This window comes from Pinus tabuliformis, chromosome 7 (genome assembly GCF_031772625.1).
Source record: "Pinus tabuliformis cultivar Carrire ecotype Pingquan chromosome 7, CPIR1, whole genome shotgun sequence".
NCBI lineage: Eukaryota > Viridiplantae > Streptophyta > Pinopsida > Pinales > Pinaceae > Pinus > Pinus tabuliformis.
This window is the reverse complement of record NC_142293.1, coordinates 139,332,345-139,348,964: the sequence shown is the minus strand read 5'-3', so window position 1 is coordinate 139,348,964 and position 16,620 is coordinate 139,332,345. Positions and strand designations below refer to the sequence as shown.

Genomic DNA, 16,620 nt, shown 5'->3' with positions numbered 1-16,620 from the left:
TCCATCCAGGGGGGACAAGGTTCACACCTACAGGTGGTGATGGCAGTAGAGGAGCCTTCAAGTTTTGGTTAGGATGGTCGAACCGCAGGCAGCTCGAGTTGGGTAGCTTCAGGGGCTCATGGTGGTCATGGTGGCTCGTTGGCTAGTCATGGGGGGAGAACCACATGGACATTGAAGAGGGGTGGTGCGACGCGTCAAGGTGGCACAGGTAGACGAGGGAAGGTGCAAAAGTCAAAATGTGGGGAAACTACGGAGCGACACTGTTGTTTAGATAATTTTCAGGATCTGATCTAATTTGTATTGGACCACTTGGAAACTTTAGAGAGGGCTCGACAGGAAGAACATGTAGAGCTGATTGTTACATTGAATAAGATGTGTTACTTTCTATGTCATGTACGGGAGCAGGTCGTGGTGGTATGGCATGGTTAGAATCTGTTATCTGAGAAGGTGGAGAAGTTGGAGTCATGGATGGCTCACTTCGAAGAGCATGTACAGTGTTCCTTCCATCCTCCTCCTCCTCCAGGGACTGCTTCAGACAATCCTGCTTCTATTACCTCTGATGATTAAGCATGGTTACATGTGTTTTACTTGTTTTATGTGTTTTCTAGTGCTTTTTGCCTCCTAAGTTATGGATTGTGTCTCTAGTTGTTCTTTTGTTTCTTTGTCATATGTTGATCGCGATAGTCAACAAACCTGATCGGAGTGAGACTACCTGCATTTTGTTTCTGATGTGCTTTTTTTTGATAAATTAATAGAACAACTTTGACTCAAAAACAAATTCTAATAATATTAATAATATTTTTATTGTAATTGTTTTTTGTAATATTATTTTTATTATTATATATTTATCAATAATACATACAAATAAAATATTTAACTTATATCAATTACATTAATGTGGATGCGCTATGGATTTGCTAGTATATATTACTTTGATTTACTAATTAGTTCATAATGAAACATAATGAATTGTGCCGAAAACTCTAGGAATAATTCAAGACAAAGAATTAAAAAAAAAAAAAAAAAAAAAAAAAACCTTCCTTCAAAGATTTAAAAATAGAAACTTTAATCCCTGGACACGTGCTAGTTTCCAAGAAAAATCATATAGCGGAAGCTACCAGCAGTATGATGTCAAAAATTCTTCCTTTCGGTATCAAGTTATCAGACCCATTTCAAGCCGTGTTCATTAAGTGGCGACTGTCACGTTTGTCATACGTTACGTTAGAGTAATATTACAATGTAACCCTCATCAGGTCAAAAATGAGTGGAATCCTTTTGAAAAAAGTAAACCAAAAACAAAAATGCCAAATGTCGATGTAGACCCAAGTCCTCAACAAAGGATTTTGAGAAATTCCATCGTGATTTAGGAAAGCAGGAACATATTTTCAATAGAGAATTACATTCCACAAATCCATTACAAAGGATTGCACCACTATGATTTAGTAAGTTTGAAATTACATTCCACAAATCCTTTACAAAGGGTTATAGATATCTCACTATGATTTATGAAGTTTGAATTTCAGAAAACATAAACATGAACTTGTGTTAAAAAATCAATTACATGCCCTTCATATTAGCCTTTGGCTTCAGGGAGTTGTGAATTATCCCTTGGAAGCCTAGTTTACTACATGAACATTGTATTTGATTTCAGGGAGTTATGAAATGTCCCTTGGAAGCCTAGTCTGCCATATGAACATTGAACTAGTAATACAATATCAAAGAATCATTATGTTTCTACTTCAATACTTTTGAATCATTATGTTTCTACTTCAATACTTTTGAATATGATCTGCATGCCATGCTGAGGTTGTAGAGTAAGCACAGCAATGGGAGCATGCTGGTAAGCAGGAGAGACGCTGAATGACAATCTCTGTAAAATCATGGCTATAACACTCTTTGCCTCCAACATGGCAAAGGTCTGGCCAACACATGCTCTTGGGCCCAAGGAGAATGGAAAGAAGGCATTTGGGTGAATGGCTGCCTTTGAAGCACCCTCCGCAAATCTCTCTGGTTTAAACATTTTTGCATCTGGACCCCAGAACTTCTCATCGTGGTGCACTGCCAAAATTGGGAAGCTCAAGGCTGCACCTTTCGGAATCATAAACCGGCCGAGCTTGAGGTCTTTGTATGTTTTTCTTATCATCAACGTGGCAGGTGGATATAGTCTTAGAGTTTCATTCAACACCATAGTCATCTGCCAGCCAATAAAAAAAGAAAACATTAATCAATGTAAATTAAATTACAGACAATCAATAGATTGCACGATAAGATAGCTTCAGGGTTATTCAGGGCTTCACCAGGTTGATTAAAACCCTATTGGGTTGAACAGGACCAACCCTTCTAACTTGAGGGTATAATGATGCGTCGGTGCTACTATCATGTAAAGGGCTAATAGATACTGTTGTAATCACACCTACTTGGTGCTGTTGGAATCAAAGTAACCAAACTCACTTGGAAAATCACTGAGGCCAAAGGGTAAAAATTGACTTGAACTTGGTAAATTTTTGAAGTTGACTTGAGAGATTAAGAAAACAAAAATACATTAATTTTCACTGATAATCTGCATACTACAAAACGCCATGGGTCTTAGACAGTTGACAGGTCTGCTAATTCTCTGCTCTAAATTGGGGAAACAGAGCAAAACAATGCTTTTTCTTTATTTTTGCCATCTTTTCTAGTTAAGCTACCGAGTTACATGACCTAGTCAAACTTGAGTACGTCTCAGGGTCTAGTTGGATTCACAAGAGCTGTCTCATCTCAGTTTCCTTAGCAGAGTCAGACTAAGGAGAGAGATGAGTAACACCGACCCAGCTAGTGGATCCGTTGTAATCGCACCAGTTGGCACCTACTCACTACTCTACTCACTACTTGATACTGTTGTAATAGCACGTAGAGGTACCAAGAACACTATAAATGTGTTTTTTATGTTTTGATCTTATAGGGATGCTTGACCATTTGACATATATCAGCACAGAATAATCCTTGCCGAAATTGGACAATTAATATATGATTGATTTTTGAATTTGAGATTAAATTAAACTATACTCTACAATGGGTCTGTGGGCCATATTTCAAATATTGCAACAAAATTGCAGTTAGCATCTACAACTTCAAACTGATACATCCATCCTGGGGAACGAGGGATTGAATGGTTCAAGACAAGAACAAGTGAGAAGATCTATATCAAAATTCTTGTGGGAATCCACCTGGAGTGAACCACAGTGCCTGCTCAACTGACAACTAGTAGGATTACTAAATGGTATATACAGAGGAAATATGGGTCAATCAAGGAAATGTCATAATGAATTAAGTTAGAACTATGGAACGGAACAACCTTAATGATCTAGCCTCATAGTAGGTACATTGTATATGACTTTCAAGTTAGTAGCTGCCATGTGAAAAGTGATTTTAGGATCCGTGTCAACTGCAGAAACAAGTTTCCTGTTCTGCGGTTAGTAAACTTTGCTCTGTCTCACTCATAACAAGAACTTTGGATAATCATGTTCCAAGTATAATAGAAAAATTCTGTAAATTTGTCGCTGTAAACATTATTTTCCTCGTTTCTTTTCTTGAAGGAAGGGGCGTTTCTCTTCGGGTCCATTTTCATGATCTGAAAGGCAGTCAGGCAGTCAGGGGGTGTGTGGGACTTGATACAACTGAAGGGTATATTTTTTTTTATGGAGATGATGGCGTCCAGAAACCTTTCATGAAGTATCCAATCAACTTTGGGAGAAGTTTTAGCTCTTAGATTAAAGCTCGCTATAAACGAGGAGGACTCTTTTAAGGAAAGATGTAGATACCATTGAGCGCATAACCCAAGCAGCTCTAAAGTCTCCTTGTTTATGAAGGGAGAGAGAAATTGTGTCCCTACCCTTTGGTTTCAAGATATACAATTTACATTGAGTATTAATGAAATATAATAAGAATTTTCTCAATAACAATAAGGCTGAAGTTTGTTTATTAACCAAAAAAAAAAACCCAATATATATGAAATGAAATTGAAAATTCTGCTTAACCGTCTTGATTTATTTGGATGGACAAACAATAACACCATCGATGCCTAGTCTGTTTGCAGCCATTCATGAAAACTAAAAAGAAGATTCATTAAAAAACTGAGGAAATTCATTGAATACATACCGATTTCATCCTGCTAAGCATGTCTGCATCTGGTATATCTGTGTCACAAATACTGAAAACTTCTTTCCTTAATACTGCCTGCCATTCCGGGTATATAGCAAGCAAGAGGATTGCCCAGGTTAACATATTGGAAGTTGTCTCATGGCCAGCAAAGAAAAATGTCTTACATTCATCCATGATTTCATCAATAGTCATGCTTAGATTTTTTTGATTGCCACACAGTTCTTTCTTGTTGGCAGTCATCATGACTCCAAGCAGGTCATTACCGTAGCTAACATGAGGTCTTCCTGTTTTGCTGGGTTGCAACCTACTTTGAATTATAGAATTTAGGGTTCCTTTAATTCTCTTATCAATCTTCCAAGCTTTCCTGTTCCTGCTTGTAGGAATATATCTGCAAAAGACCCAGAATAATTTAAGTCCACAATCGTCGATTATGTGTAACCTGAAGCATTATGTTTGTGTCACAGTAAATGCTTTATGAGTTATGCAGAGCACTAAGTAGACCCTCATGGATGAGATAGAAGAACAGGTCCAAAAGGACGTTAAAAGAAAACAAAAGTACAAAGTATCAAAGAACTTGCAAAACCATATAATTAAAGGATAAGTATATTGTAATTACTGGCTTCCAGGGATGAAGAAAGATCGTTCGGCTTCGGCAGCCATTTCTTGTAATTCTCTCTGCAATTGAAATACTTCTCTGCCTTCATTGTTACTACTACCGAATGCAGTACGGGATATGATGTCTGCTGTTAATGCTCTAAACTCAGTATGAACATTAATTTTTTTGCCATGACAGTCAATCTGAGCCACCATTTCTTGCCAATTCTCCAGCATGGATGAAGTGCAAGAAGCCATCGTCTTAACCAATGTCTGTCATTGGAACAGTAGATAACCAATCTCAATAGCATACTTTAAAATACAACTCACAGGACCTCCCTAAAATATAGTTAAGTTATAGTAAATCCTTGTTTATCATTAGATAAATTCACAAGTTAAAAATATATTTGACATGCCAGAGAAACACACTCTTGAAAATAAGAGATAGCATGCCCACATATATAATTTGCTACAATTGATAACTCATTTTCAGCGTTGGTGAATTTGATAAATCTTTTCCTTTAAATTGCTTAACTCCACACCTACCGTTTCACTTGTGGCTTGGGCCCTGCACCAGCCTGATAGGTTCACATTATAAACTTATTAATAGTTACTTGGTTTAAACATTGAATAAGGAAGCGTTTTGGGGCTATGTTCGATAGTCCTGGACCTATAAGCTGACAATGGTTTGTAAACTATCAATATTTTCAATTCAGAACTATACTTGTTCTGGTTCATCCATTATCATATCCTATTATGTAGTCATTCTAGGACATTGTGATAATCCACCTTTAGTTTATGAATATTGAAAGCTGGGCTCACAATCCTTCTGTGCTTAACCCATCTCAACCCATTTACAAAAACTAGTCCCCGACCGAGCAGAGCCATTACAAGAGGCTTTGGGGTCTGCTTTTCATATTGACCAAACTTATTTGATAAAACTTCCTTGATTATCTCTGGTTCTGCAACGTACAGCCTTGATTGGATTCCATACCAGTAGAAAAAGGTCTCTCCTGAACACAAACAAATTACACAAAGACTAATCAGACATTTATTTTCAATTCTGTAACAATCGCTGTATCAACCTTGACACTCTTGCAAAGTCCAAACAACTAACAGAAAGCACATGTTCTAAAGTCCAGAAGGCTTAGCAGGCTAGTGACTTCAAGAGCAACATAAGAAAGTAAAACAAGCCTTCAAGTTAAAGAGAAGAAATGATAGAGAGAACCATATATCTGACACCACTTATGATAGTGGGGCAGGATTCTAGGAACAATGTCATGAGAAATCTTCTGCATAGGCTGTGCATGAGCTTCCTGGAGAAGCTCTCTGTACTCTGGCATGCATCCGACGAGTATCTCGTAAGCTGGACCTCTTAGCCCTTGGCCTGTATATGCCTTGTGGAATGAATAAGGCTTCCATATCCGGTCTCTAAAGAGCTTGACAACTATGCTCCCAACCAAAACAACTAAAATGGCAGCCAGTACCTCCACACTGCATCTAATCTCCATATTTATCCTCAAAACCTCACACTACACTATACTGTTACCAGCCTAGTTCACTCTCATTCTCCTATAATTCTCTGTGAATGAAGCTTTCACAGAAATGAGCCGATAAAAGTTAAATCTATAGGTGCACCTGGGATCTGAAACTGCACCTCGCTCTCAAACTGTAATTTTCCACACTCGCAACTTATACTCTGGTTTTCACCCAACTTCACGAGACATCGAATGGTAGAGCTACACTAGTCGCTAATAGAGTACATAAAAGTGACTGGCTGCCAATAACAAATGGTTACAGTTGCAGTCGACAACAACAGGAACAATTTCACCCATGGTGGTAACTCCAAGTGGTTCTCCGAGAAGGCCAGACTTCCAAAAAAAAAAAAAGAGTTATCCATAGAACACCAACCTTATCGCAAAACAAAACATGTCAATTACCATATCTATTACCTAGCTTATCTCACGATCATATCAGAGCGATTTTGAGGCCATTAGCCAAATATGCTGTCATATGATGATGTGCTAATTTAAGGTCAATAAAGCTATAATGGTAATGATTAGAATAAGAAGATGGTATATTGGTAATGATTAGATAGTAGATAGTATGGTTTCCAAAAACGTATATTAATAATGATTAAAGGATTGATAATTTAGTTTTTTATTCATATTTAAAAAGAAAGTGCACTATCAATCATTAATCATGTGAAATAATATATTTTTTTTAATTTATTTAATTTTCTACACATAATAAATTTAGGTAAACAGTTGCTAACTTAGTTTTCTATTCATATTTAAGAAGAAAGTGCACTATCAATCATTAATCATATGAAATAATATATATTTTAAATATATTTAATTTTCTACACATAATAAATTTATATAAACAGTTGCTTGACAATTATTTGTATAGATAATTACTTGTATATGTCTGATAATATTAATGTGATTTTTCAACTCAATTCATTTGTGAAGTGTATTAAATGAATAATTTTCAAGAAAACATGTGGACATTTTGAACTTTTGAAGTTTTGACTTTTTAAAATATATTTTGATATCATTTTATTAAAAATTTCCCTAATATTATTAAAAATTCTTAATATTCTAAGATTTTTTTTCGGAAATAATAACATCAAGAAACATTTGTCTAGACTTTTGAAACTAACCAGTATAGTTCATAGTCAAACAAATATTTCTTGACGTGATTATTTCCAAATTTTTTATTATTAAAATCTTATATTATATTGCTATCTCATTTTATTAAAAATCTTCGCAGTATTATTAAAATTACTATTTCATTTTTATTAAAAAATTCCCGAATCTTATTGAAATTACTAACTCAACGAAAATTATATTATAACAAACCTTACCAAATTAAAAAACCAAAAAATATATTATCACAAGCATTCACATGGTAAAAAAAGGAAAAAAGAAACTTCAAACGTTTAGACTCCGAGAATTTATCAGAAAACTATTCAATTTCTTTAACACATTGAGGGCTAGATTGTACGGTCCGTACATTCCGAAGCGTACAATTATACGTAAAAGGAGATAACAGACGAATACGACAGCGCAGCTACACGTGTCGAAGCTCTAACGTGGATATGTCGCGATAACGTCGACGTGGTCGCAACTGAAGTAACATGTGCACAGTGCATCTCGGCCTTTCAGAGACCCTAAATATTTTTGATGCTACAATCTGCCGTTCTTTGAAACGATGTTATCTACTCGTGTATTATGCGATCTTTTCTGTAGTATAATTGGACGAAAATTTTGAGTTATTTTATTAAATAAGTTACTTATTTTTTTTAATATTTTTCCTGACATGTATTTCATTTTTACATTTTATTTCTCATCTAATCATTAAACAATAATTAAGTTTGTTTATTTCAAGATGTTAATTTTTTTACCAGCAGGACATCCATGATGTCGTCAGTTCGAGTCTTTCTTCGAGCTTTCCGACCGAAAAATGTGCCATGTCTTTTCAATTCCGTCATCATTCTATTTAATTGGCCTGCTATAATATAGGCGGTGTTTCAGAAAGTTCAGCGAGTCCCAAGATTTGGATAAAGAAAGCTACCTCTGAGCGGCGAAGCTGTTACCCAGGGTGGGTACAAGCGCGGGCGTAAGTATACAATGAATTTCAGAAAAATAATTCAGAATATTAAATCGCCTAAATAGCAGGTCAATTTCAAAAGCTTCATGATCATGAAATGCCTGCCCAAACCATCCAAGTCATCATTTATCAAATCAGCCGCATCGCTTTTTACCGCTTTCTTTTTAATTCAGTGAGAATCAGAAGTAGGCCTGTTACGAAGCTCCAACCGATCCACCCAAGCAAGAAACTCATGTTAGAAAGGAATGTCATTTTTACCTGTGAGGGGGAGAAGATTGGATTACCTTACCTTATCGTGTTAGGATTTGCAGAGCTGCTTCAAAGGATTCGAAATCCGCGTGATTTGACCTTCGCTCCGTTTCCGAATTGCTGCATCTGCCGCCGACTTCTTGGGGGATACGATTCTACTGAGAGCCAAATGAAAGAATGCGATAGGAGCCTCGCCCATTGGAATAATTAGTCAAAGTCCTGTGTCAAAAAAGCTACTGGAATCTTTACCTTCCGTTATTGACTCTACTCAATATAAAGCATTTGTTGCTTCACTCACATTCTCCACACAATCCCCGATGCTGTTGACTGCTTTACCATGTTTTGGGGTTATATGGTCTCATGGTTACACCTGGCCTTCATGGTATGCGAACGTTCTTTCAAAAATATGTTGAAATGCCAAGTGTAACTTGCTCTCTGTTAGCATTATGTGTATTTGCTCGAGGTAGGTATAGGTTGATATTGTTACAGCTAATATGTGCAAATTGTGACAGTTCCACCTAAACCCTAAATTACAATCCACACACTAAACTCTAATAATTCATAGATATAATTATTTGGAAATTAGATTATAATTTTTATTGAGTTTAGAGGTTCATTTTACAGTTTAGTATAAGGAGTTGTTTTTTTTTTGTGATTTTTTGGATTTCCGCAGTGGTCGAATCTGGTGGAAAAAAGTGATGTGAAATGTTGATTTGTGTTATTCAAATTGGTTTTTTAGTTGCATGTATGGATACTTCACCTTGAAAAACCCCTAGAGCACTTCGTTTGGACGGGTTACCTGTCAAGCTTGTGATTTCAATAAATTCATGCCAGATTTTAGAGAAGTTAAACTGGAAAAACCCACCAGAAAAACTTCCAAAAATACAACTCTTTAGTATAATGTGCAAGCAATCTATCATCAAAATTAAATTTTTATTGGTTTTAACCAAAATACATACATATATATATTAAATTTAAAAATAAAATAACTATACAAAACATTTAAATAATATTTCTTTATATATAAATTTATAAATAAAAAATTAAATCTTTTTAGACTCATGTTAAATCCATATTTAAATAAATCCCTATATATCTATATTTAAAATAAATCTATGCTGTTTCATAATTATATCTAAGATAACCCTAAGAAATCGAGAATGTTGACATCGCTCCTACAAGAATCTCGTCACTTTGCAACATTTAGATGCGCCTAACAAACTTATCTTCACCTTGGCGATCACTTTGGTCCACTGCCCAAGAAGGAATTATCATTCCTTTCACCCAACCAGATGTTATGTTCCCAATTAATTGGTCTCGGTCAAATATTCAATATTATCTCAAAGCAGACCGACTTCATATCTGCTATTTAATTTACGCTTGGTTTTCATGCATTCATTCATTATGTTTCTCATTGTTTCCCATTATTGTTTCCCATTATCTTTAACTTGTATGCCAGGAAAAAATATTTATTAATAAATGATATTAGTGTTGGTAAGTTTAAAGAATGGTTTTGGTATTTCAAATTATGGATAATATGATTATATATCATTTTTTTTCCCGTGGAGAAAATTTGTAATTTTCATTAATCAGAAGATTACATATCGTAGATGCTTGAAGCATATGCAGAAATGTGGGCATAGCCACTTACAAAATAATACTCCAAATGAAGTATCCAGAAAAGCCCTCAGTCAGGGCAGCAAACAAAAGAGTATGTAAACCCCAGCAAATCTGCATCAACAGTGCCCAAAAAATTAACCCCAAATGGCCAATATTGTGCCCCAAAATACAGACCTGAAGAGGATACCCAAACCAAATACAAAAAACCAGCAAAAAGGAGCAGAGGTGTAGCACCCAGATCTGGCACCACTGTACCATATGCGATTAAAAGCTCTTGTGGAGGGAAAAAGAGAAACAGTAGGCTCTAGATCAAGCTGCCCAGACAAGAAGGAGAGGCACGAAATGAGGAAGAGAGCAGCCAGGGTAGCCACTCCTTCCTCGCCCCCTCAAAACTCTCCTCCATAAGCAGACGAAACCAGAGGTAGAACAACTACCCCAAACATCCACAGCAGCCTGCAGAACCTCCACACCCCTGTTCCCTCAACGCTCCAAATGGTAAAGCCCGCGAGCGACCAAAACAACACCAACTGCTGCTGCAAAGTTAAAGCACCAACCAGAGCAGAGGCGAGACCGGGGGCAGAGGCGGCAAGGGCAGCCACCTCGCCCCTGCGCAGAGTAAAAAACTAAAGACCAGAACCAAAATATTTCCCGCACCCGCACTGCAACCTAGCTAGTCCTTAGCCTGTGAGTCGTGGATGGCGGAAGCTCTGTGGTGACGACGGCGGAAACCCTAGCCTCTGTGGTGTCTCGCACTCCAGAGCCCCACAAGTTTCCTGGAAAGTGCCATATTTATATATCATATTTGAGAGTTGAATCAATATATATTGCATGGATGGATTTTTTAAGTATAATTTTTTCCAAATGTTGGAAGGTTAACTGAAGGTGAGAATAACACAAAAGAGGTATAATAAAAGGTGTTCAAAAGTATAAGTAGTGAGAGAAAGGTTATTTTGTTATAGGTATGAAAGAATATAGACGATGTTAATGGCGTCAAAGTACGCTAAAACGGTTAATTTTTTATGGAGAGTTACAACAGTGAACACTTGTTTGGTCCAAGTTGTAAAGCTTAGCCATAAGCACTAACTACTCCCCGAGGTGGTTGTGAGTCCTTTTATTTAGGGATACATGTTGTATGTTACACCTAGTTATGTACAATCAAGTTGTGAAATGAACCACTTGAATAGGTGTTGAGGGTGACAGGTGTACTCATATGGTAGCCTGAGAGGGGATATCTCAAGATATGAAATGATTGATAAATCATATACAAGAAATGGTTTCTAGAAAACCCATGAATTCAAGGGGGAATTGTTAAGGTAGTCAAGATAAACTTGATGTTAAAATGACCCATAAATTTGTAAATAACATAACTAGCAATTGCACCAGATGTTGCAAAGGAAACGTCGTAAGTCGATAACATAATATGGAACTCATATTAAGAACAAAATTGGGTTTTACATTCAAGATAGAGTTCCACCCATCATTAATAAAATATGTAATAAACAATAACACTTCAATCATTATTATTAATCCCCTTTACATTCTCTTAAATTGTTAGGATAAAGATTATTAATGTCCACCATGGATGCCATGTTAATTATGGTGTTTCCATACCTGTCCCTACACTATTAAATTAATTTTGTCTCTTAACTTTTATAGTCACACTAAGATTATCTGAAGTAAGAAAATGAGGCTAAACAATCGCAAGGAGCTCCCTCTTTGTGGTACACTTGAAATTATATCCAAATGCTCCAATAATTAAAACAAGTACTACATTCCTATCTCCATCTTTTAAATTTCTACATCTTTGATATCAAGTGAATGCCTTGATGAATCAAGAGAGAACCTTGGTCGTTCTCTTGAAGAAATCACACCCCTAGAAGTTTCGCAAGCTTGTGACAATTTAGCATATTTTTTCTTGGTGGAATGCATCATCGAATTCTCACTTGCTTTGGATTGGAAAGTCGTTCAAGCTATTCCAGGAATCTAAGACGTCATATGTTATTTGGAAGGAACATGTTGTCGAATTTTCTCATTGTACTCCATAGAAGATGCATTTGAATAGCTAGAGGAATCAAATGAGGGTCCCTGAATATCATGGCTCATCTGTAGTTTGGACAATGAAAAAGGACTTCAATTAGCATCCATATCATTTATCCTATAATGAGGATATTCATATTGCATGTTGTATGTTAGCGAATCTTTAAATTGACTTCCTAGTAGGCATTTTGTAAGTTGATTTTAACATAAATGATAGAACCCACTTGTTCACTTAGACACACAATAAGATATTAAACTGAAATGTTGAGAAAAGCCCTAGAATTCAAATTTCATTCAAAATATTTAAGGACTTCAAGCATGCAATATGATTCTCACTCTAGACTAATGAATGAATCAACTCAAAACAAGTCCATTTGTGGGAGTTTATGATACATTAATAGATTGGTTTCATAATTGGTTTTTTTCAATAGCATAAGCAAGGAATTTTCATTGATGGGGATAAAGAAAAGGTTCTAAAGTACCTTACCTCTAAGCTAGCTAATGAGATACATATAATTAGTGTTTTAGTATTTATCAAACAAAATCTAAAGATATGCAACTCTTTAAGCACAAAAAAACACACAATTTTTTTATAAAATATGTGCACAGTGATACCACATTTTGAACATAATTGGTATTTGCACTAGTGTCAAGTCTAGGGCTACTAAACGATGATCGAGTTGTAACAAGTCTTTTTGGTCCATAGAACCGTTAGCCAATAAGAATTTGGTTTCTATCAAAGAACTAGAGAAATCTTTCCATGCACCCAATTTGCTTCTCCATTTCTCTCTCCACCTAGGGATCATCTATTATCTTGTGAAGAAACTTTGCAAACATTTTTGTTAATAAGATATCAGTTGTAGATATCTTGCTTCAATAAGTTAATATGAAAGATATTATAACACATGCAGAGTGATCAATTATAATGGTATGAATTTGTTTCTGCCATCAATGGTACTGCTAGGCACAACACTTCTCAAATCAATCAAAATCTGGAGTTGAGTTTCTTGCCTTTTGATAGCATTTTTTTATTTGATGTATGATTTCATCTTTGTAACTAACTATTCAACATACATTAATCAATGTGAAAATGGAGGATGACTTGCTAATAATAGGCTTATCCATCTCAAGGCTACAAATATCAAACTTCAATCATTGAGAACAACATTTTTCTCGACATGGGTTTACTAGACACCTGCCTACAATAACATTATTTTGGATTACAAATACCCATTAAGTAGAGGAGAAATTTAGTGCATAAAGAAAAAACAGTTGAAATCTCACTTTCTTACAAACCCTCTTCTTTTTAAAATTTAAATTAATTTTGTTTTGGCAACTTTACAAATATTTGCACATCTTCAAAAGAAGTGCAATAGAGCATTTGGTGTTAGAATAAGGTTTTCAAACTAGTAACTCGAAGACTCAGGTCTTGCGAAGTGCAATGGGGCATTTGGTTTAATAATACGTTTTTTCATTTAGTGACTACAAGGCCCAAGGCTTGTTCTTGTAGATAAGTTTTATCCATTCTTATATCCCTCCCCAAGTGAACTCGCCGCAAAGAAAATACTTCCTTTGGATTAGGTGCCAAGTTTGAGGAGTAAATATTTATTCTCTACGACTTCAAATGACATAACTATTTTACTTTTAACCGTTGCAACTACTTCAACATGAATACAATTAAATTTGTTTAATGTATAAAGCTAAAAAAACATAGCTTGAGGTGAGTGTGCCATTTGGTTCCTATCTTGTCAACTTTCAGTAGACCCCTTCATCTTTTAGGAGCTAGGCCCCGCCAAAATGCTTACATCTTGCTAAGAATCATAATTATTCAACCCAAAGACTTGGTAACTCCTTACAAAATAATATTTGGGTTGTTTTTCATTGTTTTCCTTAACAACATTTGACATTAAGAAGACAAAACAGGTTGGGATTTGAAAGGAGGGGAAAATTATTCAAGGATTAAGTTGTTTGCAGATGAAGACATAATTGGTAAAAGACATGTTTAAAATAGATGCATTGAATTCCCTATAGTCCTTTTCATTGGCTTTAGAATAATTAAAATCAAAATGAACTACAAAGTGTAGACAAGAAGGGAAAAATGTATTTTTCGAATGTTGAATGAAATTAATCAAAATAATGCTTCTATTATATAACTCCTTATTTAAGCATGTAACGTATGGTTATTTTCGTTAATAGATGGAGGTATAAACTAACAAAACAGTTAAGAAAAAACTAGTGGAACCATTAGTCTTCAAAGTTCAGCGTAATTCATTAATGATACAAAAGACGACGGTAATTCTGTTATTTCAAACATATAAATTTATTAAGTAGAAAGACATTCCATGGTCTCTCATTTATGCAAAAGGCAGTGGTAATTTCGTTATTCAAACATAGAAATTTATTAAGTATTAAGACATTCTATGGTCTCTCATTTCTGCAATTAGTGGTGACAAGTCCATTATTTCAAACGTAGAAATTTATTAAGTAGAAAGACATTCCATGGTCTCTCATTTCTGCATAAGGCGACGACAAGTTCGTTATTTCAAAACCAATATGAAAGCATTCATTGCAACACATAATCATGCCTATTAAGAAGATTGATAATGGGTAAATTAAGGAATAATGAAGTATGCTTCGAGAACATTTCAATGTAAAACTTATAGATGAGATTAGCTTTTCAAGATACTCTGACACAACCTCACATCTCATGAAAAAGTGATTTTCTACTGAAACCAAGACATTGATATAAGCTTAGAAATTCAATCATGGAATAAGGAGAAATTATTTTGATGTTTGCAAAAAGAAGATCTGTGTATTGAAAATAGCCTTTCTAGGTTTTTTTTTTAATACTTCACATAGTAAACGAATGTGAAGAAATCAATCGCAGTCACTAAATTTTATTAGAAAAATGATTAACACATATTACTGCTCCACAACATCCATATATAGAATGCAACGAACCTAACAACATTTCACATTCCACCATGAAGACAAGTGCAGATAAACCTTAATCATACTTATTTATGCTTCCCCTTAAAGAAAACAGGGCCATGCCAAGAGATGGAATCCATTTCTGTTCATTATTGGGGATCATATGCTCTCCTACAATTGGAGGATGTTGAATTGCAAAAGATCATGGAAAATCATAACGTCAAACATAGAACGATACTTTGAAATTCATAAGACCCAAAAATACCATCTTTCAAGTTCAATTTTGGACCACTTTAATGGAACAAAACAGATACCACCTTTTAAGAAGATAAGAAAATTTATCCAAGGAAAATTGACATTTCATGGCACCAGATTTGAAGGACAATTGCCTCCAATTCTACCAATAGTTGACATAGAGATATCATGAATTCATACCAATCCATGTAGGTCCTTTTTTTTTAAGATGAACTCCATGGGTCATAAAATCAGTTTTTTCATTGTTTTGACCAATTTTGACCAATCTTACTAAAACCCATTGTCAAGCTTCCTTTGTGATTCCAAATTTGGATTTTCAAGTCGTTAAGTGTTGCTTACGACATACCTGTATTATAATAATTGAAATCCTAATCTAAATAATGGCTCTTATAACAAAACATGAAGAATCTTCTCTCCTCTCAAAGAAGTGCAAATCAGCCTTGAGTGCCTCTGAAAAGTGGACTTTGGCCCTTATAAAAGGATTGTTGGAGAAAACCCACATATACAACTTTGGAGTCCATAAGGTTTCAAAATATCACTAAACTATCACCATTTCCAAGATGTAGATCCATCCAAATAGTTTTTTCACTAAGATTTTGTAATGCAATATTGGTTAACCACTTAGATGTGCTAATGAATATTTAGCCATTTAACAAACATAGTCATTTCTCACAAGTTTTACTCACTCGATATTTGGATTATCATGTAAACTATGATGGTCACCTAATCATTACTATAACTATAAACTAAAAACCTACTGAAATAACCTTAAATGCTCAATGTCAACTCCATCTACAACATAATTTCCTTTATAAAAATATTATCTTAATATCATTCTTTTGCATTCCTGCTAACGGATGGGAAGGGAAAACTACAATTTAGTATAATAAGCATGGAAAACATGTACCACAACTTAGTTCCTAAGACATACAGTTTGAAACATAACAACAAAATGCAATCATTAAAACACATGGTCCTTATTGAACACAATAGACAAAATCACCAACATATACAAGTTTATTGACAGAGCAATGTTCTGTGACATTCAATTTCTAGGAGCAAATAGCCAACAAGAGAACGAATCAATTTAAATATATCTAACGCTAACAACAAGTAAATCTCTTTCTGCAAAAGGAAGTGGCAAGTCTCGTTAGTTCAAACATAGAAATTTATTAAGTA

The 16,620-nt window shown here is 35.1% G+C and overlaps 2 protein-coding genes across 2 annotated transcripts in view; both read right to left on the bottom strand.

Moving 5' to 3' along the window:
• Nucleotides 1-1,444: 1,444 nt before the first annotated feature.
• Nucleotides 1,445-16,620, bottom strand: part of LOC149246141 (cytochrome P450 709B1-like) — a 78,997-nt gene continuing 63,821 nt past the window's right edge. The window contains exons 5-7 of the mRNA XM_089457832.1: nt 4,757-5,007; nt 4,138-4,528; nt 1,445-2,194 (exon numbers count right to left, since the gene is read on the bottom strand). Coding sequence (XP_089313958.1) covers nt 1,757-2,194; nt 4,138-4,528; nt 4,757-5,007 — 1,080 coding nt within the window. The 3' untranslated portion in view covers nt 1,445-1,756. The remainder of the gene's footprint in view (nt 2,195-4,137; nt 4,529-4,756; nt 5,008-16,620) is intronic.
• LOC149246142 (cytochrome P450 709B2-like) lies at nt 5,015-6,629 on the bottom strand. Its single transcript, XM_089457833.1, has 2 exons — nt 5,963-6,629; nt 5,015-5,747 (listed from the first exon to the last, which is right to left on the bottom strand). Exons 1-2 carry the CDS (start codon nt 6,243-6,245, stop codon nt 5,497-5,499), a joined length of 534 nt encoding a protein of 177 aa, XP_089313959.1. The 5' UTR covers nt 6,246-6,629; the 3' UTR covers nt 5,015-5,496.

Bases quoted from the DNA above. Each gene is read 5' to 3' on its own strand.
- LOC149246142 (XM_089457833.1), bottom strand. From the start codon at position 6,245: ATGGAGATTAGATGCAGTGTGGAGGTACTGGCTGCCATTTTAGTTGTT. The intron at 5,748-5,962 runs GTTCTCTCTATC...GTTTGTGTTCAG, and splicing joins TAAGTGGTGTCAGATATATG to GAGAGACCTTTTTCTACTGG.